The 22,876-nt window shown below is 36.7% G+C and overlaps 1 protein-coding gene across 19 annotated transcripts in view; it reads left to right on the forward strand.

The window, feature by feature from the left end:
* The window catches only part of DYNC1I2 (dynein cytoplasmic 1 intermediate chain 2), a 60,910-nt gene extending 38,793 nt beyond the window's left edge, over window positions 1–22,117 (forward strand). For 11 of the 19 annotated variants that reach the window (XM_003824268.7, XM_008978014.6, XM_034954495.4 and 8 more), the window contains 8 exons: window positions 498–623; window positions 1,528–1,674; window positions 2,013–2,126; window positions 2,425–2,558; window positions 3,415–3,559; window positions 17,746–17,886; window positions 19,502–19,627; window positions 21,482–22,117. In XM_003824268.7, the coding sequence (XP_003824316.2) occupies window positions 498–623; window positions 1,528–1,674; window positions 2,013–2,126; window positions 2,425–2,558; window positions 3,415–3,559; window positions 17,746–17,886; window positions 19,502–19,627; window positions 21,482–21,595 (1,047 nt within the window). In that variant the 3' untranslated portion in view covers window positions 21,596–22,117. Of the gene's footprint in view, window positions 1–497; window positions 624–1,527; window positions 1,675–2,012; window positions 2,127–2,424; window positions 2,559–3,414; window positions 3,560–6,382; window positions 6,462–17,745; window positions 17,887–19,501; window positions 19,628–21,481 lie in introns of those variants that run through there. The other 8 variants (XM_034954497.3, XM_008978017.6, XM_024927838.5 and 5 more) reach the window with 2 other exon arrangements.
* The last annotated feature ends 759 nt before the right edge of the window (window positions 22,118–22,876 follow it).

Below are 22,876 nucleotides of genomic sequence, written 5' to 3' on the forward strand. Positions count from 1 at the left end.
GTAAAATATAACAAAATAGGCTGCTCTTAACTCATTTTTAAAATTATAATTAGCAGGTCATTTTATTTTAATTATGGGAATTTTGTATAATAAATCAATATGTGTTATTTAAAATTAATGGATGATGGTTCTAATGTTAACATACTCATCTTATGTACTTTGGAAGAAAGATTAGAAGCATTATTTATATTTAAAATTCAGGACTTTATGATACAGGCCAGTTTTACTAATTTCAGTTGCTCACCAAATCCTTTGTGTAAAATTTGGACACATATTTTAATTAAATGTTTTAACATTAAAACATTTAAAATAATTAACTGTTCTAATTTAAAATTGTACTAATGTCCCAGTAGGCATAATGCTAGAGATGTCTCTCTTGATGAAATGTTAGGTATTTGTATTTGCAGAATAATAATCTGATAAAGACAAATAACTAGGATTATAAAACAGTTCTTATTATGCATAACATTTCTTTTCTTCTTGATTCTTCTGAGCAGTATCCGGAGTTACTCGTGGCTTCCTATAACAACAATGAAGATGCCCCTCATGAGCCTGATGGTGTGGCCCTTGTATGGAATATGAAATACAAAAAAACTACCCCAGAGTATGTGTTTCACTGCCAGGTATGGTGGTCTTTTAACAGTCTTCGCCTCAAGTTTAAGAATTCATTGATGAATTAAGACAAGTGCCTTTTTTCTTTTCTTGTCAACATAATGATTTCATTGGATTGGCATTTTACTAAACCACTCCATATTTGCAAACAGATGTTAACAGAAAACTGAAGACTTCTCAGTTCAACATGATCTGCCTTTTGTAGCTTTTCTGACATCTCTTATAATGTTTAATCACACCTAAAGTCCTTTGCAGTTGTGATTTTCTGTTATGGTGATTGACTGTATAAAAGGAATCTTTTATAAAATGTCTTTCCTACAGGGAGTTTCCCAGGAACTTATTTGTGAATATACAATTAGATGGTTGGCCCACTGAATTACTTATACATGGCCTGAGGAATTGGAACTAGATGGTTTTAAGTAGAAACATATGGTTGAAGTAGAAAACAGATGCAGATTTTTAAAGCAGATTTAGTAGAAGGTTAGAATTTGCAAGCCTTTTCTGATTGCATAATTTAAAATCTTTTAATAGTGTCTTAATCTTGAGTAAACACTTAACTTGAATTAAACTAGCGTGTACTCTACTGTTACATTACTGTCAGAGTCTAATGCAGGGCAAGTTATCTTTTTAATACTGTAGTTAACTGAAATAACTTTTTGCTTTCTTTGATAAATTAGTTAAACCTACATAATAGTAAACAGCCATTGCATTGGACTTTTAAGCAAAAAATATCTTAAAGATGTATTTTTATATTTCTGAAACAGTGAAAACTTTTAATTAATTTACTTAGTTGTTTTTATAACCTCTAATACCATACAATGAAGAAAGAAATGTTTCGGATAATAGATTGATTTTTAGAACTTGTCAGGCATTTTCCATTTGAATCTCAAGTATAAAAATCTTACTTATTTGCAGTCAGCTGTGATGTCTGCCACATTTGCAAAATTTCATCCAAATCTTGTTGTTGGTGGTACATATTCAGGCCAAATTGTGCTTTGGGATAACCGTAGCAATAAAAGAACTCCAGTGCAAAGAACTCCACTGTCAGCAGCTGCACACACAGTAAGTAAATAAGGTTATTTCCATTAGGCTTCTGTGCTCCCTCATCCTTAGCTATAATACTTAGTAGTGGCCATCAGAGTCATCTCAGAATGTGCTTCCTTTGGTGTATGAATTCCTCACCATTTAGCAACCAAGAATGAAGGCTATTTTTTTTTTTTGGAGATTTATTAGAAACTCATCTCTCTTCTGCGACAACATTTTGTTAATAGCAAACTTCACATTAAGAATACCCACAAGTTATGAGACTCGATAATAAACAGAATGCTTATAATTAGACTAAAAATTTTGTTTTGCTTTTTGGTACAATAATCCCTGAAAACTTTTTTTAATATCTCTAGCACCCTGTATATTGTGTAAATGTTGTTGGAACACAAAATGCTCACAATCTGATTAGCATCTCTACTGATGGAAAAATTTGTTCATGGAGTCTGGACATGCTTTCCCATCCACAGGTGGGTTAAACTTGGGAAACTGAAATTTTGAGGCAAATGTTATGTTTTAAGTGTATGTGTACCTCAACTTATGTTTCTCATAAACTGTTTTATAGTAGTGTTACAACAGCTTATAAGCTGAAACGTGTTTAATATAAGTTTGTTTCATATATATATATTTTACTTTGAAACCTGCTTCATTTAATTTAGATTTATGTAAATAATAAAAGAATTGTTTACAATCAAAGACTAGAAGTTTTTCTACAGAAATTTAAAATTGCAAGTTTACAAACTAATTTTCTCAGGTTTTTCTATGTAGGATAGCATGGAGTTGGTTCATAAACAGTCAAAAGCAGTAGCTGTGACATCTATGTCCTTCCCTGTTGGAGATGTCAACAACTTTGTTGTTGGGAGTGAAGAAGGTTCTGTGTACACAGCATGCCGCCATGGCAGGTAAACCTAAACTGGAATTTGCAATAATTTAAAATTCCTCCTTTAATCCCATTGAAACAAATTGTCTTATTTAAGTAGAAATCTGTCGTAGATCTACCTGTTATTTGTGACAGATTTTTTGTGTTCAGGCACATAAAATTAAAACTTAATACCTTTTTGTATAAAAGATAATTTTGGATTCATGATGTGTTTAGATTTTGTGGGTTGTGGTTTTGTGTGTGTGCATGTACTCACGTAAATTAGTGATAGGCAGGAACATTCAGTAGTTACAAATACAATATGCACATGCCAATATTGACCTATAGACTTATAAATGAGATTTTCAGCTGTTTCCCCTTTTGATTTATTTGGACTTTCAGCATTAGTTCAGTCTCCTGATAATTGTACAGTAATGTCACATACATATTTTAAACTGAGTAATATTTCTCCTTCCATTCTGTCTGTTTTGAAATTGTCTAGCTGTACCTTATTGCTTCCTTAAAAAAATTGAGTGTCCAGATTTCATCTCAAATATAGATCACCTTCACTTCAAAGCTTTTGTTTTAAAAGTAGCCCAGATTGTCTCTCTTAAATGTAGGGTATCTTTGTTTCTATTATACCATTTCAGATATTGGACTTTTGAGGTCTGTTGTCAACAGCATGATGTTTACAGTTCCAAAGGTACTTATTGCTTTAGTAGAGTTACCAAATGTGGATGGAATAACACTCAACAAAGTTAATTCTGATAGGTTATGAGCACAGAGTTAAGTCTGTCAAAATGAAGTCAAGGCCTGATATATAAACCTATAATAAAATGTGTATGTAATTGGTCTACTTATAGGAGACTTCTCTAACATTTTCACTTTTATGAAATTAGCAAAGCTGGAATCAGTGAGATGTTTGAGGGGCATCAAGGACCAATCACTGGCATCCATTGTCATGCAGCTGTTGGAGCAGTAGACTTCTCACATCTTTTTGTCACTTCATCGTTTGACTGGACAGTAAAGCTTTGGACAACTAAGGTATCTAAAATATAGATGTCTGCTATTTGCTCAGGTTTCTGACACAAGGTGGTGATCTAATACTACATAGGAATGATGAAAACCTTTTAAATCATAATTGTTTGCTAATAGATGAAGCCTGCTAGGAAGTTACACAGAGCATGAGTGAACTACTAGATGTTGTAGTTTTTATAAAAATATGCTAACAAGTATGGTAACCCTACACAGAATCAAAGACCAGTCTTCCCACCACTTCAGTCTTTTCGAGCATGTAACTGTTTACCCTGAACTGCACTGGGGAAAAAGCCTTGAGTATCTCGCATAGCACCTCATACAGTTGTCATTCAGCTCAGCACAAAAGCTATGCATTTGCTCTTTGGAGAGTTTTTAACAGGTTATTCATAACTACAGTGGCTCACAGAGTTGATGGGAAATAGGGAAAAGAGAGAGAGAAACTGATTTACAATAAGTCCTGTATAATATGGCTATATGTAGTAAACTGGAATCCTTAGGAAAGCATTGTGTAAAAGCATGGATGCATATATTTTTTGTTATTCTATGATAAGCAGTTTAAATCATTTATTTTGGTTTTAATAAACTTCAGTATTTTAAAAACCCATTCATGTGATAAAATGATTCTTGATCCTCCAGCAATTCCAGATAAATGTGACATTGTCTTGACCTGTTGAAAGTCTCAAGACAAATCCAAATAGGCAACATTACCTCCTGTGATAGACTTGTAATTTCATTTAATCTCATTTTATAATTAAAGTGCCTTAACTTTGCTGTCTAGTTTTTCTGCGGTATTACCTTATTGCTGAGAAAATGCATACCCAGCATCTGATTCTATTTAAATTAAATTCTAAGGTGTTTTTTTTTCTGTTTCTATCTGCCTTATCCTAAATATTGACTTTTTAAATAATTCATCATGAGACAAAGTTTAGAGATCTTTGGTTCTTCAGTTTCTGTAAGAAAACCTAATGTAAGAGATGTTCTTCACTATTTTAGTGAACTCCCAGTTATTTATCAAGTGTTGGCCTTAGAAGTCTGGGATGAACTCATTATTCATTCTTGTCCTTTCTTGATGCCTCCTTTCTGTCTGATAATGAAACAGGTTAGAAAACTTTGCCTCTAAAAGCTTGCCTTTTAAAATTGAGCATTTTCAGGTTTGTCATTAGCAGATATAAAAATAGTGTTTACCTGAACTCTAATAAAGGAAACAGATGCTTAACACAGTGTCCAGCAAATAATAGGCACTTACCAATGTTTAGTTTCTCTTTTACCTCTTAATGGGGATCAGACAGAGCCTGAATACATTTAATAAGTCATCTCTTTCCTTTCTTGGATTGTTCTTGAATTTTTATTCTTCTAGTGAAATTTATACAGTGGGAAAAGGTAGAAGAAGATTCTCAAAGCTCACAAGCAAAGAAATGCGTAATCTAGCTAGCACAGGCTGAGCATCCCTAATATGTAATGCTCCAGAATTCAAAACTCTTTGAGCGCAGGCATGACACTCAAAGGAAACATTCATTGGAGCATTTTGGATTTTGGATTTTTGGATTAGAGATGTATAACCATAAGTATAACACAAATACAGCAGGTCATCAAATAGTGTGTTTTGTCATAAAATTGACAAGAAAAAACATTGGCCGGGCTCAGTGGCTCACTCCTGTAATCCCAGCGCTTTAGGAGGCCGAGGCAGAAGGATTACTTGAGCCCAGGAGTTCAAGACCAGTTTGGGTAACACAAGGAGACCCCATGTTTACAAAAAATTTAAAAATTAGCCATGCATGGTGGTGCGCACCTGTGGTCCTAGCTACTTGGGAGGCTGAGGTGGGAGGATTGCTCAATTGGCATGTCTAAATTGTCCCAGTCTGAATGAGTGTGGGTGTGTCTGAGTGTGCCCTGCGATAGAATAGCATCCTGTCCATGGTGGGTTCTTGTCTTGTGCTCTGACCAGCTGTGACCTTGAACTGGGAAAAGCAAGTTGGAAAATGAATGAATGAATACAAATTGTCGTAAAATAAAAATTTGTAAGATACATAGTAATCATACAAAGGCACGACAGTTAAAAGGATGCAGTATGAAACCGCTCAGTGAGCCTTCCGTCTTTGTCATTGTTTTAGAACTGCCTGGTGATAGGGTGTGCTCCTTACAATTTTCACTTTGCAAAACATTTATTCCTTGATTTAACCCACCACCTCTTCACCAAAAATTGGGTTAATAATTATCTTGTTTTTATGATTCTTTCTCAAATGTGACCGGGCAGGGTGGCTTACGCCTGTAATCTCAGCGCTTTGGGAGTCCAAGGCGGGTGGATCACCTGAGGTCAGGAGTTTGAGACCAGCCCAGCCAACATGGTGAAACCCCGTCTCACTGAAAATACAAAAATGAGCTGGGCATGGTAGCGGGCACCTGTATTCCTAGCTACTCGGGAGGCTGAGGCAGGAGAATCACTTGAACCCAGCAGGAGGAGGTTGCAGCAAGCCAAGATTGTGCCATTGCACTACAGCCTGGGTGACGAGCAAAACTCCACCTGAAAAAGTAATGATAATCTTTCTAAATTGTATGTATAGCTCACATTTTATTTCAGTGCTTAATATTTGAAGTGTTTAGGGTCATTATTTAGAAATTTGATGATGTTTTTATGACCAGATAAATGCCATAGGGATTTAACTCTTGTTTGTATCAATTAGCCTGTGGTAAAACTGGTTTTGTTTTATGTTGTTTTGCTTAACGTCACAGTTTCCAAGAACCTATAAATGATGTTAAGTGAGGACTTACTGTATTCTAAAATCTGAAAAAGTCCAAAATCTCAAATGCTTCTGGTTCCACGTATTTCAGATAAACCTATAAAACCAAAGCAAGATGCAGAATTGGTGAGATGAAGCCAACTATTTCTCCAAAGGCTTCATACAGCCATGTAAGTTGCTAGATTTTTAGATGTGCTTTCATCTTAGTAATCCCATGTATAGTCACAGGAGACACATTTTTGTTAGATTGTTGGCCAACTTCCTTTTCGGTAATTGAAAGTAATCTTTTTTTTAAAACTTTTATTTTACATTCGAAGGTACAGGTAAAGGATGTGTGGGTTTGTTATGAAGATTATTGTATCACCCAGGTATTAAGCCTACTATCCATTAGTTATTTTTCCTGAGCCTCTCCCTCCTCCCACTCTCACCCTTCGATAGGCCCCAGTATGAGTTGTTCTCCTCTATGTGTCTACATGTATGTTCATTGTTTAGCTCCCATTTATAAGTGAGAACATGTGGTATTTGGTTTTCTGTTCCTGCATTGGTTTGCTAAGGATAATGGCCTCCAGCTTCATCAGTGTCCCCACATAGGACATGATCTCATTCCTTCTTATGGCTGCGTAGTATTCTGTGGTGTATATGTACCACATTTTCTTTATCCCATCTACCATTAATTGGCATTTAGGCTGATTCCATGTCTTTGCTAGTGTCTTTATAATAGAGTGATTGATACTCCTTTGGGTATATACCCAGTAATGGGATTGCCTGGTCAAAAGGTATGTCTGTCTCTGGGTCTTGGAGGAATCACCACACTGTCTTCCATAATGGTTGATACTCCCACCAACAGTGTAAAAACGTTCCTTTTTCTCCACAACCTTGCTAGCATCTTTTTTTTTTTTTTTTTTTTGCTTTTTAATAATAGTCATTCTGACTGGTGTGAGATGGTATCTCATTGTGGTTTTGATTTGCATTTCTCTAATGATCAGTGATATATGTCTTCTTTTGAGAAATGTTTGTTCATGTCCTTTGCCCTCTTTCTAATGGGGTTGTTTTCTTGTAAATTTAAGTTCCTTATAGATGCCGGATATTAGATCTTCGTCAGATTCATAGATTGTAGAATTTTTCTCCCTTTCTGTAAGTTGTCTGTTTACTCAATAGTTTTTTTTGTTTTTTAGGGGTTTTTTTGTTTTTGTTTTTTGCTGTGTAGAAGCTCTTTAATTGGATCCCATTCGTCAAATTTTGCTTTTGTTGCAATTGCTTTGGGCCTCTTCATCATGAAATTTTTGCCCATGGCTATGTACTGAATGGTATTGTCTAGGTTTTCTTCTAGGTTTTTTGTAGTTTGGGGTTTTACATTTAAGTCTTTAATCCATCTTGAGTTAATTTTTGTATAAGATGTAAGGAAGGGGTTCTAGTTTCAGTTTTCTACATATGGCTAGCCAGTTCTCCCAGCACCATTGTTAAACAGGGAATCTATTCCCCATTGCTTGTTTTTTTGTCAGGTTTGTCAAAGATGATGATTGTAGGTGTGCGGTCTTATTTCTGGGTTCCCTATTCTGTTCCCAGTCTGTGTGTGAAAGAATCTTTTATCTATTTCTAGTTTGTTTTTTACTCTCTCAGGGTGTCAGTTTGCCAGCATCCTTTGGCTTTAAATTTGAGGCTTCCATCCTTATATACGTTAATAATAGGATTTGAAAATAAAGAGTTCATCTTGACTGATCAAGGACAGAACTTATCTTGTGATAGCAGACTGATTGATACTTGCTTTTGTGGTACTACACAGCTAGTTGAGGGGCGGTTGATATTTTTATTCTTGTATTTTAATGTGTTTCAACATAGAAGTGCCTTCTGAATAAGAATGACAAGTGGGCATATCTCTTTCTTTGCTAATTAGGCTAGGCATTGCTTCCTTCCTTGAGCCTTATATAGAAGACTCATTTATTCATTCAATTGGGATACATGCCTCTCACCCTGCCCCCAACATCCCTCCAGTGTTACTGTACAAAGGATGGGCCACCATAGAACATGGTGTTTTTATAAATGCCTAAGGACCCTCTGAAACTTTATCAGAAGAATTACCCTTTATTCTAACTTTTCTGCACACAAGTAGTTCTACTCTGTGAAGGGTAGAGAAGAAACAGTCTGTTAAGTGAATACTTTTATATTTGGCCATACTGTGGCTCCAATGTCAATTTACACTTCCTGGTTAATTGTGTTGCTGGTATTTATTTCTGCCCTGCTGAAAAACTGATAGAGCCTCTATGCTGTAATAATGACTGATGGGCAATGTTAATTAATAATGAATGGTAAAGAATAATAGGCAGTGTTTTTAAATAATCTCTCTTTAAACACCTTGTTCCAATTTCATTTTAAACTTTTAAACCAGAGTCTTCACACTCATGAATTTAACAGACTTTAAATGTTTTGCTTCTCTTCCTCTACTTTTTAAGTGCTCTTTGACTCTAGGAATTGAGTCCTCATAAATTGGAAGACTGAATCGTGAGATATTGCTGTACTTTTGTGTCCTTAAGATCTGGCTCTGCCCTGATAGCAAAACAAGATTTCTTCCTTTTCTCTCTTTCTATGATAAAAATCCCTGGGAATCTCAATTTGGCACAGCCTCAAATTTAGTTTAAAGTAATCTACTTCTACAGCTAGCCACTAATCTTTGCCTAGCCAGAGATTTGTAATTCAGTCACAGAGTTCTGGTTCATTGACTTGTTTTCATTACTTTATTGAATTCAACTATTTTTAATACAGGCTGAGCACCCTAATCTGAAAATTCAAAGTCTGAAATGCTCCAGAATTCAAAACTTTTTGACCACTAATGTGACACTCAAAGGAAATGTTCATTGAAGCATTTCACATTTCAGATTAGGAACGCTCAACCATAAGTATAATGCAGGTATTCAAAAATCCAAAAATATTTGAAATCTGAAACACTTCTGGTTCCAAGCATTTCTGATAAGGGATATTCAACCTGTATAGAAGACAAACAGATTATTTTCCGTGTATGGAAGTTTAAACCAGTAAAGACAGGGCTTCTAATATATTTAAAAGACTCTGTTGCCATCTCAAAATACCAAATTTTAAATTCACAACCGAAGCACTTTGGCAGGTCTGAAAAATGGCTGGGAGAATGAGTGAAAGCTTCTGCAGGGTAACAAGGATTCTAGAAGAGTTTGATTATGCGTAGACCTCGTAGATTCACTAAATGTTCTACCACGTTTAACCATACTTGTTACAGATTACTGTTAAAACATAAGAATTATTTACTTGGGACAAGATGGATTTTGAGATGTGTGCACAAATTCTTATCAGAACCATATTTACCATAAAATGACGAAGTTAAGATTGTTAATGTGGTAATTTCTTGGAAGGGGGAGTTTTCACACTTTTGTAGTCCATACACATCTTGAAATTATTCACACTTTCTGATAAGTCTTAGAACCCCTCCTTATATTAATAGCTTACTTAGTTAACTCTCAGAGGGCACCAGCATTAAAACAGGGTTAAAAGTTCATACTAGTCCTTAGAATAACAACTATGCATATTTAGACAATTTAAGATGAAAAAATGCTTTGAAGTTGGGTGTTCTTAGGGAAGGCTGCCTATTCATCTGGACCGAGGCCTGCGCAGCAGCATTTGCCTCAGTAACTTGCTACTGGCCAATGTCCAGCCTCTCCTTTGCATATTCAGAAACTCAGTTTAATCAGTATACTAGAGTTGATTAGACAGGGAGTGCTAACCGGAACTAACAGGCTCCTAAGACACTGGTACATTGGAGAATGTCAATTTATTAATTTACAATGAAAAACATAACTGCCAGAAGGCCCAGATACTCCTGTGAGCCTGACCAGCTCATTGTTTCCCTGTAGACAATCCACATGGGAAGCCAAATTATAATCAGAAGATTGCTTGGTGAGTAAGGAGTTGGAACAAAAGAAGTTTTATAATTTGCATGTTTAATGGCACCAAGCTAAGATAGCCTGATTCATTCTAGCCTTGCCATGGGGTAGTAATTCTCAAAATCCATTGGTTGAGACTCCCTTTCTCCTGGACGATGCTTGAATGGGTACTGTCTTCATTTTCCTTGTAAGACTGTTTCTTTGTATTTCTATTTTAATAGACACATTTGGTCTCAAAAAGTTAATATATTCAGTCAAGTTATGTAGAAAGATATTTCTGACCTTGGAATCCATTTCTTTGGAAGAGAATTCATTTATTTCTCTTCTGATCCAAATTGATGACATATTTATTTCCCAGTTCTCTAGGAAGCATCTCACTATTATCTTCACGTGTTTAATGTAGGGACTGTCTTTGTTATTAATCTAGAACTCCCCGCTTACCCCAGCTTTGAAAAATAATCTATATTCTTTTCCCAAAGCTGCCATAACAAATTACCACAAACTGGGTGGCTTAAAACGACAGAAATTTATTCTTTCACATTTCTGGAGGCCAGAAGTCCAAAATCAAGGTGTTGACAGGCTAGTTACTTTTGGAGGTTCTGAAGGAGAATCTGTTTCTTGTCTCTCTCCTGGCTTCTGATGGTTGCCAGCAATCCTTGCTGTTTCATTGGCTTGCAGCTACCATCATTCCAGCCTCTGCCTCTGTCATCAGATGGCATTCTACCTGTTTGTGTCCGAATTTTTCTCTTTTTTTAAGGATACCAATCATGCTAGATTTAGGACCTACCCTAATTCAATATGACCTCATCTTAACTTGATTACATCTGCAAAGGCCCTATTTCCAAATAAGGTCACATTTACAGATACCAGGTAGACACGAATTTTGGGAAGACACTATTCAACTCAGCTTACAACCTTAATGAGCTTAGGAAAAATATGGCTTGACTCGTGACCATACTCTTTTGCCCAGGCTGGAGCGCAGTGGGGTGATCTCGGTTCATTGCAACCTCCACCTCCCAGGTTCAAGCGATTATCATGACCCAGCCTCCCAAACAGCTGGGATTATAGGCATGTGCCACCATGCCCAAATAATTTTTGCATTTTTAGTAGAGACAGGGTTTCACCATGCTTGGCCAGGCTGGTCTCAAACTCCTTGCCTCAAGTGATCTGCCTGCCTCGGGCTCCCAAAGTGGTTGGGTTATAGTGTGAGCCACCACACCTGGCCTTGTTTTTCTTTTTATTGTAATCTTTTACCCAGTTACAATGCATCCTGTTTTTGTCTCTGGCTGCATATTCGTCCACTGAGTAGATGATTTTTTTTTTTAACTTTTAGGTTCAGGGGTACGTTTGCAGGTTTGTTATATAGGTAAAATCATGTCACGGGGGTTTGTTGTACAGATTATTCCATCACCCAGGTACTCAGCCTAGTAACCATTTCCTGATACATTTAGCAATCTTTTATATTATAAATACAAGTAAGTTTTAATCTAGTTTGCATGTAGCTTTTTTCATATTTTGTATCATATAAAAATGGAATCATACAGTAGAAAATACTCAGCCAGGCGCAGTAGCTAACGACTGTAATTCCAGCACTTTGGGAGGCCGAGGCAGGCAGATCATCTGAGGTCAGGAGTTCGAGACCAGCCTGGCCAACGTGGTGAAACCCCATCTCTACTAAAAATACAAAAATTAGCTGGGCATGGTGGCACACACCTGTAATCCCAGCTACTCGGGAGGCTGAGGCAGGAGAATCGCCAGAACCCGAGAGGTGGAGGTTGCAGTGAGCTGAGATCGCATCATTGCACTCCAGCCTGGGAGACAAGAATGAAACTCCAGCTCAAAAGAAAAAAAAAGAAAAAAAGATACTCATTTGTGTCTGGCTTCTTTTGCTCAACATTATGTTTGTGAGATTCATTCATATTTGTTAGTGTAGTTGTAGATTATTCATTCTCTCTGCTGTATACTATTCCATTATGTAAATATACCATAATTTATCCATTCTACTGCTGATGGTATTTGCATTAATTCCAGTTGAGGGCCGTTACAAATAGTGTTGTGAGCATAATTGTAGATGTCTTTTGATGGCCATAAGCACTCATTTCTTTTGGGTATATACCTAGAGTGGAATTACTTGGTCTTTGATGGAAGACATAACATTGCCTAAAAATAAGCTGTTTTTGAAGAAGTACACTATCACCTCAGGAGTCAGAGGCCTTAGCACAGTGGTTCTTAATCATTGGTGTGCATCAGAATCACTAGTGGAGCAACAGCAGAGATACCGATGAAGTGCATCTGGAGTTGAGCCCTGCATTTGTATTTTTCAAAAGCTCTGCAGATGATTGTGCACATCCTAGGTTGAAAACCACCTTCTCGGCCAGGCACGGTGGCTCACGCCTGTAATCCCAGCACTTTGGGAGGCCAAGGCAGGTGGATCACCGGAGGTCAGGAGTTCGAGGCCAGCCTGGCCAACATGGTGAAACCCCATCTCTACTAAAAATACAAAATTAGCCATGTGTGGTGGTGCATGCCTGTAATCCCAGCTCCTCGGGAGGCAGAGGTTGCAGTGAGCCAAGATCACACCATTGCACTCTAGCCTGGGCAACAAGAGTGAAAAAAAAAAAAAAAAAGAAAACCACCTTCTCAGAGTGAGACTTCGTTTGGTAGTGTTATCAGGGAGAGTGACAGATAGTGATTGTAAAAGAAAAAGGCTTTAATTTTTGTGTTTACCTTAGTTTTAAGTTTTATTAAAATTTTGGTTTTTAAATTAAAAACAAACATTTTGGCTATTAAAATGATCATGCTGTTGACATTTACTATCATATCTGAAAATTTTTAATTCACAATTTTAAAACATTTTATTATGGAAAATCTCAGATACAAAAGCAGAGGGAATAATATAATGAAGCCATTATTGTTCCCAGCTTCCATAGTTAACACATGACCAATCTTGTCTATACGTAACCTCTGCAATATTTAAAATCAAGCCTATACATACCATTTCAACTATAAATATTCATTATGTATTTCTAAAAAATAAAACCTCTTTAAAAAATACTACCATATCATTATTAAATCCCCCAAAACGAACATTGGCTCCTTATTTTCGTCAAATGGCCTATCAGTGTTCAATTTTTTTTTCTTTTTACTATTTATTTGAAGCAGGATCCAAAGGAGGGCCATCCATTTGCGATTGACATATCTCTCTTTTTTTTTTTTTTTTTTTTTTTTTTGAGACAGAATCTCACTCTGTTGCCCAGGCTGGAGTGCAGTGGCACGATCTTGGCTCACTGCAACCTCTGTCTCCCGGGTTCAAGTGATTCTTATGCCTCAGCCTCCCAAGTAGCTGGGATCACAGGCGCCTGCCACCATGCCTGGCTAATTTTTATATTTTTTGTAGAGACAGGGTTTCACCATGTTGGCCAGGCTGGTCTCAAACTCCTGGCCTCAAGTGATCCGCCTGCCTCAGCCCTCCTCGGCTTTCCAAAGTCCTGGGATTTTGAGCCAACGAGCCCAGCCACAATTGACATACCTTTTAAGTTCCTCTTTAAGGTAGGGCTTGCATCCCTCTTTTTTTTCTTGCTGTTTTATTCTTGAGGAAGAAACCAGGTTGGTGTCTGTCAAGTTGGTCCTGTAGGGTTTCTCAGTCTCGATTTTGCATTCCTGTGGTGTCATTCGTATTAATGTGTGTGGTTGCAGATAGTTTATGTTTCTGTAATGAGACGTTTACCCTCATAAATGACTTGGTTATCCACCAGACCTTACGTTAACGTCTCTTCAGTCTTTTTGGTCATCTGAAGCTCATTCTATAGTACATGATGCAGAAGGTGCCCACAGGTGCATTATTCCCATATTCCACAAAAGTACATGATTATGAAGATTAGTTTGATTGTTTATAAAATCCATGACTTACATTTTCTTTCTTTGCATACCTTAGTTACTCTGTGGACTTCTGGAAAAAAGCATTGCTGTCACAAAATCTGATCACAATCTGATTTTCTTTTTCCTACTTGCGATTTGGTCTTTTTTAAAAATGTGGGTGATCAAATGATTTTTTCCCTTTTCTTTAGAGGGTCAATGTTCCTAGATACACAGGATATCCTTTCAATATGTAGTTTCAAGCTGTCTTTTATTTTAGGAGAGTTCTTTTGAGTTGTTTTTGGTATTTGTTCTGTATTACTGCTTTGGTTTTCTTCTTCAGGACCTGCCATTGTAGATGTACTTTTGCTGATCTTCTTTATCACTTTTTTTTTTAAATCACCTTATCTCTTCTTTTAAAATAAGTTTCTTTTTAAGTAACAGTTTTATTGAGCAAAATCCTTATACCATGAAATTCACCCTTTTAAAGTATACAATTCAATGGTTCTTAGTATATTCACAGACTCACGCCTAATTGCCAGTATCTAATTTTAGAACATTTTCAAATTTTAGAAAGAAAAATTATGCCCATTAGCAGTCACTCCACATTCTCCCCTACCCCCACAGCTCCTGGAAACCACTAATCAATCTACTTTCTATCTCTTTGGGTCTGCCTGTTATGGACAGTTCATGGACATTTCATGGAATCATGCAATTGTGTACTGGCTTCTCTCACTTTGCATAATGTTTTCAAGGGTCATCCTTCATATTGATACTTCTTGTATCAATATATTGTTCCTTTTATAGCTGAATGATACCCCATTGTATAGATATACCACTTTTTGTTTATACATTCATCAGATGAACACTTCAGTTGCTTCTGCTTTTTGGCTATTATGAATAATGCTGCTGTGAATGTGCAAGTTTTTATTTCTCTCGGGTATATACCTAGGAGTGGGATTGTTGGGTCACATGGTAACTAATTAGCATTTTGAGGAGCTGCCAAACTGTTTTTCAAGTGGCAGCACCATTTTACATTCCCCAGCAAGGTATGAAGGTTCTGATTTCCTGTATCTTCACCAACATTTGTTACTTTTTTATACTAGCTATCCTAGTGGTATGAAGTGATACCTCATTGTGGTTTTGATTTGCATTCCTCTCACGACTAATGATGTTGAACATCTTTTCATGTACTTATAGGCTATTGTAAGCACTGTGGACACAGTGATGTATCAGATACATGGTTTGCAAATATTTTCTCCCATTGTGTAGGTTCTCTTTTCACTTTCTTGATATCATTTGAAGCCCAAAAGTATTTAATTTTGATGTAGCTCAGTTTACCTACTTTTTCTTTTATCATTGTGCTTTTGGCTTCTCAACTGAGAAATCATTGCTGAGTTCAAGGTCACAAAGATTTACTTGTATGCTTCCTTTAAGAGTTTCATAGTTTTGGCCAGGCACGGTGGCTCACGCTTGTAATCCTAGCACTTTGGGAGGCCGAGGTGGGTGGATCACCTGAGGTCAGGAGTTCAAGATCAGCCTGGCCAACATGGTGAAACCCCTTCTCTACTAAAAATACAAAAATTAGCTGAGCATGGTGGTGCACGCCTGTAATCCCAGCTACTTGGGAGGCTGAGGCAGGAGAATCGCATGAACCCAGTGAGCTGAGATCATGCCACTGCACTCCAGCCTGGGCGACAGAGCGAGACGCGGTCTCAGAAAAAAAAAAAGTTTCATAGTTTTACTTTCCATTTAGATCGTGATACATTTAATTTTTCTATATGACGTAAGGAAGGAGGGATCCAACTTTATTTTTTTTATTTTTATTTTTTTTGAGACAAGGTCTCACTCCCATCGCCTAGGCTGGAGTGCAGTGGTGTGATCTCCGCTCACTGCAGCCTCGACATCCTGGGCTCAAACCATCCACCCATCTCAGCCCCCAGGGTGGCTTAGACTATAGGTGCATGCCACCATGCTCAGCTAATTTTTGTATTTTTTGTGGAGACGGGGTTTTGCCATGTTGCCAAGCTGGTCTCAATCTCCTGAGCTCATGTGATCCACCCACCTTGGCTTCTCAAAGTGCTGGGATTACAGGCATGAGCCATGGCACCTGGGCCAGCTTTATTCTTTTGCATATGTATATCTAGTTTTCCCAGCACCATTTCTTGAAAAGACTATTCCTTTCCTATCTAATTTTCTTGACACCACAATAACTTTTATGGAATCTGACTGAGATCCTTTTCTTTGCTATTGTCTACTAGTGAAATAAATTTTTGTGTACTTTTAGGAGGGAGGGAATGGGCAAGGATAACTTTCCTAGTTCTTTCTAGGTTAAAGCTGTCTCTTCTCTGGCTTTTGCAAAGTGAGAATACATGTACCTTGTGCTTTCTGAGATGTGCCTTTTCTGCTTCTCTCCACCACTTCTATCTGAACTTACTGCTTTGTCTCTTTTGTCTGGCATTCTACAACTTGGATTCTACTCCCAGCAGTTTCTCTTCTGTGAGACTTTGTCTTGGAAAGGAACTTTGATTTGTTAATTTTGAGAGTTTATAGCACCCAGACTGTACCATGAGAACTTACTTATACTGCACTGTAGTCTGCTTGCATTTACAGTTGACCCTTGAATAATGCAGGGGTTAGGGGTGCCAACGCCTATCCCAGCAGTTCAAAATCCACGTATAACTTCTGACTTCCAAAAAACTTAACTACTAATAGCCTACTACTGACCAGAAACCTTTCTGACAACATAAATTGTTGATTAACACATATTTTTTATGTTATATGTATTATATACTGTCATCTTAAGGGCAAGCTAAAGAAATGAAGATGTTAAGAAAATCATAAAGAAGAGAAAATATATTTACTATGCATTAAGTGGATGTGGATCATCATAAAGGTCTTCATCCTTATCATCTTCACAGTTGAGTAGGCTGAGGAGGAAAAGAAAGAGGAAGGGTTGGTTGTGCTGTCCCAGGGGTGGCAGAGGCAGAAGAAAATATGAGTATAAGTGGATCTCTGCAGTTCAAACCTATATTGTTCAAGGGTCAAATGTATTTATAAATGGAATTGTGCCAAACTGCCCCCTAGTTTTTGCTGCTGTTCTCAGATTAGCCCACCACACTGTCCAGTGAGCATCTGCTATGACTGTGAGGTTCTGTTCTCCACCTGTCAGAAGTTCTCGTGCCTTCCTTCATCTTCTTCCCACACAGATACTGATACCATGCAAGTCTTGTAGTTGTGAGAGGTTTGTTTCCACCTGATTTTATTTGGAAGTTTGTCTCCTGATTCTGCTGTAGATGCTGTGTGTGAATCTTTGCTCTTCCTGCCCTCATTGCTTTATCTGAGTTTATGGGGAGAACTAGAGGAGATTTAAAAAGTACACTGCTATTGCTGTTATCTTCCCAGAATCTTCTCATTGACAGATGTTCTTGAAGCATGTTCTATTTCTTTTTTTAAACAGTATGGCATCTACAAGTTAAAAAGAAAATGCAATCAATAGTTGATTCTTAGTTTACAATACTAGGTAATTCTGTAGTGAAACAAATTGTATGAACTTTTTCTAGGCTCAGTTAAATATCATAAAATGCTATCATACCTGTTGAATGTATGTCATTTTTTTTCCAGTGATAAGTAGTTTAATGATTTGTATGTCATATATGGACTGTGCTAAGAATCAACTTTTCTCTTTCAGAATAACAAGCCTTTGTATTCATTTGAAGATAATGCAGACTATGTTTATGATGTTATGTGGTCACCTACCCACCCAGCCCTGTTTGCCTGTGTGGATGGCATGGGGAGATTGGATTTGTGGAATCTCAATAATGACACAGAGGTGAGCGGGAAAATAACAAAAATTGCATTGAAAAATAGAAAATTGGATATTTATTGAATAATTTGTGAAATTCCTTTTATTCCAAAGAATGTAAAAGGGTTCTGTGATTGTAGATTCATCACAAAGAACTCAAATAAGCTTTGTACCCTAAATAGTAAACAGCATGCTGCGAAGAACTAAAGGGAGAAATAATGTTGCCAGGAGCACTGGGGCATTTCCTTTTACTTCTGAAAAGCACTATCATGTCTCTAATGTCCTGGCAAAGTCTCATTCATAAGATAACTGGGATGTTTTTCATTCATAAGCTAGAAAGCAGATAGTTTCAGACTGTTGAAGTATGTTAACCTTAATTCTGAATTTCTAAATTATCTCTTAGCCTTGATAGCATTGTATATCATCCATAAACATTAATCTTAGCCTGATTTGTTTGAAGGAAGGAAAAATATATTTTGATTTTTGATGAGTTTTTTTCTATGAAGGATTGAAAACAGAGTGTTACTATAAAATGAATATAGAAACTATCAGATTTCCTAATTGCTGTACTAAAATCACTTATTAGCAATTAAATTTAATTGCAACTCTTATTTATTTTTAGTCACATGTATTTTTACCAGCTTAGAGAAGCTTAAAAATGTTCTTAGAATTCTATTCTATATTGCTATTAGTAATATAATTAATATTAGCATTTCTATCAATAACAATTGTTGAGAGAGAGTCAACTCAGATCTCCCACATCTCTTCCTAGTTAGCTAGAATGGTACCAATTCTGTTTTCTTAATTTGGATTTTAGTCTTAGAGATTTGAAGTTACAATTAAATGTGGATTGAAATTTAATATTTCTTTATAACAATTTTGGTATTCTGTGTATGGGGTTAAATTATTTGGGGATGACTAATACAAATTAGAAGGATTTTTTTGTCAAATTTCAAAATTTTTTTAAAATTTTATCATACTTTTAGTCTGAATCCAAACACTGAATGTTTGCTCCATGTGTAGCAAATAAAACTCTTCTTCCTTAGCAAAGAAGAGGCACAGTCAGATTCCAGGGAGCTGGTGCCATTGTGTTGGTGCCATCATCCTGGCTGTCTCCAGCTAGCTCATGGAACAAGAGGCTTTAGACAGACTCATACTGCACCTTCAGTATGAACCGTTTCTAGGAACACTGAGTCAAATACAGGTTTCAGCTGATAGAGATACATGCTGCACAAGTGATTCTTGTCCTTTACAACTGAACCATAATCTGCTTATGAGGGCTTTTGAAGTGTTTTCTTTTTAAATGGGTTTTGGCCATGTGTTTTCAAACAGCTTGACTTCTTAAAGACATTAAAACAACAAAAAAGGATTCTTTATTCAAGAGAAGACCTTTCAAAATAATGTGTCTAGTCTTCTGAGAATTTTTTATACAAAGACTTATTTTCCCAAACCATTTTCAAGGATCGACTATAATGTCATTCATAATATATCACTGAAGAAGAAGAAAGTTGGGGAAATTCTTACCTGTTTTCATCTTTGTTTTTAAAAATGTAGCCAGCTTGAGAGAAGAATTACTGTTTTACATGTTTATAGAAATCTTGATGAAACTTTTAACACTGTCCTTTATTTTAAATGACTTTAGGTACCAACTGCCAGCATTTCTGTGGAGGGTAATCCTGCTCTTAATCGTGTGAGATGGACCCATTCTGGCAGAGAGATTGCTGTGGGTGATTCTGAAGGACAGATTGTTATATACGATGTGGGAGAGGTATGGGACTCCCTGCCTATAATTTTGACACATCGATTTAGTTGCATTGTAGTAAAGGCATCTTTGTGGCTAACCCTAGGCTTTGAGGTTTATGAGTTGTATAAACTATATGGTTGTAAAGATAAAACTTACTTTCTACCACAGAAGCAACTTTTGAAACATTTTCTTTCTAAACCGAATGTTCTGTGTCCCATGCAACAGATTTTGAGGGTAATACAATAAATACATTGAAAATACCTTGTTTCTTGAAGCATACATTGCTGGAAATTAGAAATTCTTTGGGGAGAAGTTTGGAGTTATAGGTGGACTTTGGGGTTTTATTGATATTGAAATAAGATTTATTTTTCTGTATTCATTAATTTGGGCCAGGTAGTAGAAACCAAAAGTAGTATCTTTTGAGAACCATCTGTGACTTTATGAAATGTGCATCTTGACTCTTAAGCCTTGATGCAAAGCCACAGTAATGGAATCCAATAGGATGAGCTGCAGCTCTCTCATCTTTGCTGCTCTGATTGGCTGAACACAAAGCCCAGGATGGATTTCCTCTTTTTTAACCCTGGCTAGGGGTTAAAAAAGTGACCTTAGTCACTTTCCTTTGCTATGCCTCATGATTTCTCTCCTCTCTGGATATCCCATGGCCTCTAGCAATTGGATCTGGTGGGAGGTAGATTTAATCATTTACAGCAGCCAATTAAACTGTCTGCACAAATGGAAATGTTCTGTACCTGCACTAATATGGTAGCTTCTAGCCACATACGGCTATTGAACACTCTAAGTAAGTGTTGCTACTACAACTGCGTAACTGAATTTTTAATTTTAATTAATTTTAATATACACAGTCACATGTGGCCAGTAGCTACCCTACTGGATAGTGTAGATTTATAAACAGGCACAGCCATTTGCCACAGTGAGTGGTTTGTGCCCTAACATGACAGTGTCAGACTCCTATGATATTATAATGGCAGTTATCAAAAATATTTGTTATTGGGGCCGGGCGCAGTGGCTCACACCTGTAATCCCAGCACTTTGGGAGGATGAGGCGGGTGGATCACCTGAGGTCAGGAGTTCGAGACCAGCCTGGCCAACATGGCAAAACCCCATCTCTACTGAAAATACAAAAATTAGCCAGGCATGGTGGCACATACCTGTATTCCCAGCTACTGGGGAGGCTGAGGCAGGAGAATCAATCACTTGAACCTGGGAGGCAGAGGTTACAGTGAGCCAAGATAGTGCCACTGCACTCCAGCCTGAGCAACAGAGTGGGACTGTCTCAAAAAAAAAAAAAAAATTATATATATATATATATATGTTATTGGGCTGCCTCTGAAGTATAGCATCACAAGGCTCTTTTGCCACCAGTGCAGCACTAAAGTGGTAAATAGTAGCACAGCTTTTGATGAAGGAGTTAAGGTATCAAGAAAGATTACCTTATGTTCCAAAGAAAAATACTTACAAGAAACGAGCCCCCTTATGAACCATGCTTCAAACACTGTTTCTTACTAGGAATTGTGCAAGAATACAGTAAAAAAAAAAATTTTAAGGAATTCCTCTCCAGCAAAATCCATGAGATGGTGCATAGGAGTTATATTTACAAAAAGCATCATTGTTATTCTCTCTTGCATTGGTGGTGATAATAGCCAAGTCATTTCTGAGGCTGTCACAACACACTTCACAAACACCGTCTTTTGTTTTGAAATGTTGTAAATCATTGTTATAGTCCCCGTAATTATGGAAAGGCCATTCAGGTCAATTATTACTTTTTAACAGAAAAATTATTTGAAAACAAACTGAATAATAGTGGGTAAAATGATCTTTTATTTCATTGTATATAAAACATTGTCTTTCTTTTAACAGCAGATTGCTGTTCCCCGCAATGATGAATGGGCACGGTTTGGCCGAACACTTGCAGAGATTAATGCAAACCGAGCTGATGCAGAGGAGGAAGCAGCTACCCGAATACCTGCTTAGTTCCTGAAAAGGGGAGTGTAACTAGTGGATTTGGGAAAGGTTCTTAAGTAGATCCTGAGACTATTTGCATGCTTCTGTCTAAATGATAATTAAAAGGAAATTTCATGGATTAAACCATGGGTTTAATGCAGCAAGGAAACTTACAATGTCCCTTTATATATAACATGCATCTTGTTTTGGATTTGTGTCATTTTTTAATATAGCTGATTGACTTCACAGAAAGCAGCTTTTTTGAATTCTAATACATAGGTGTATATTTGGTATTAGTTATTTTGAGTTCTTTTCAACTTATAACACTGTATACAGTTATTTCTAAAGCACAGATGAAATAAGTTCTGCATATTTTTAAATAATCACAGTTCCCTGTTATACAGATAATGTTCTCACTACCCATAATATGTAGGAACATTGTTTCTCCTTAGCCGTAGTATGCATACACCTATCCATGTTCATTCTGACATCCTTTGTTGTCTTTATAATTCATGTGGTAGTTACCTATAAATAAAAACAAATATGCGTTAACTTTTCAAATTTTCATTTTTACTCCTTACAACTTGAATTTTTCCATCTTTTATAAAATATATTTTTTCCATATCTTTCTTTAAGCTCCTGCTGTGAGCAGCCATCTCAAATCCTATAGAGCTGTGTACCCTAAATATACCATGTGGTATATACTATAGATCTCCCAGTGCATTATGAATTGATGTCTAGATAATCTGTTGGTGAAAAAATTTCCCCTAGGTTAACTTTTGCTTTACTACTTTATATTCTTTCCATCTAAGACATATTTCCTTTAAAGGATAAATAGAAAGCTGCCTATAATTTTCACTGATTAAGAACTATGTATGTGACCTCACTGAGAGTAAAATCTTTGAGAGAAATTGATTTCATGATTTCAGTAGCCATAAAGGCAAAGTGCTCAAATGGACCCATACTTTGGCATTAAAATCTACATCTTGAGATCTGTTGCCACAGCATTGTCTACAAGTCCGAAAGGTAGGTGACAAATATCTAAGAATCAGTATTGAAATCAGTGAATTTCAGGAATAGAGGAAAGGACTAAGATCAGATCTTGATTTTATCTACTTTAAATTGTCTATTTATTTGATCCCAACCTTTTGTACTTCTGAAGTGTAACTGTCTTTTATTCAACAGAACATGAACTAGGAAGAGAGATTAGAAAACAGAATGTGAACATTTTTCTTTTAATAATTGTAACAAAGATTTGTTGGGAGAGAAATTTCCAAATAATGAGTAGTGTATAGTGTAAGGAATAATTGA

This window comes from Pan paniscus, chromosome 13, assembly GCF_029289425.2.
Source record: "Pan paniscus chromosome 13, NHGRI_mPanPan1-v2.0_pri, whole genome shotgun sequence".
Classification (NCBI taxonomy): Eukaryota; Metazoa; Chordata; class Mammalia; order Primates; family Hominidae; genus Pan; species Pan paniscus.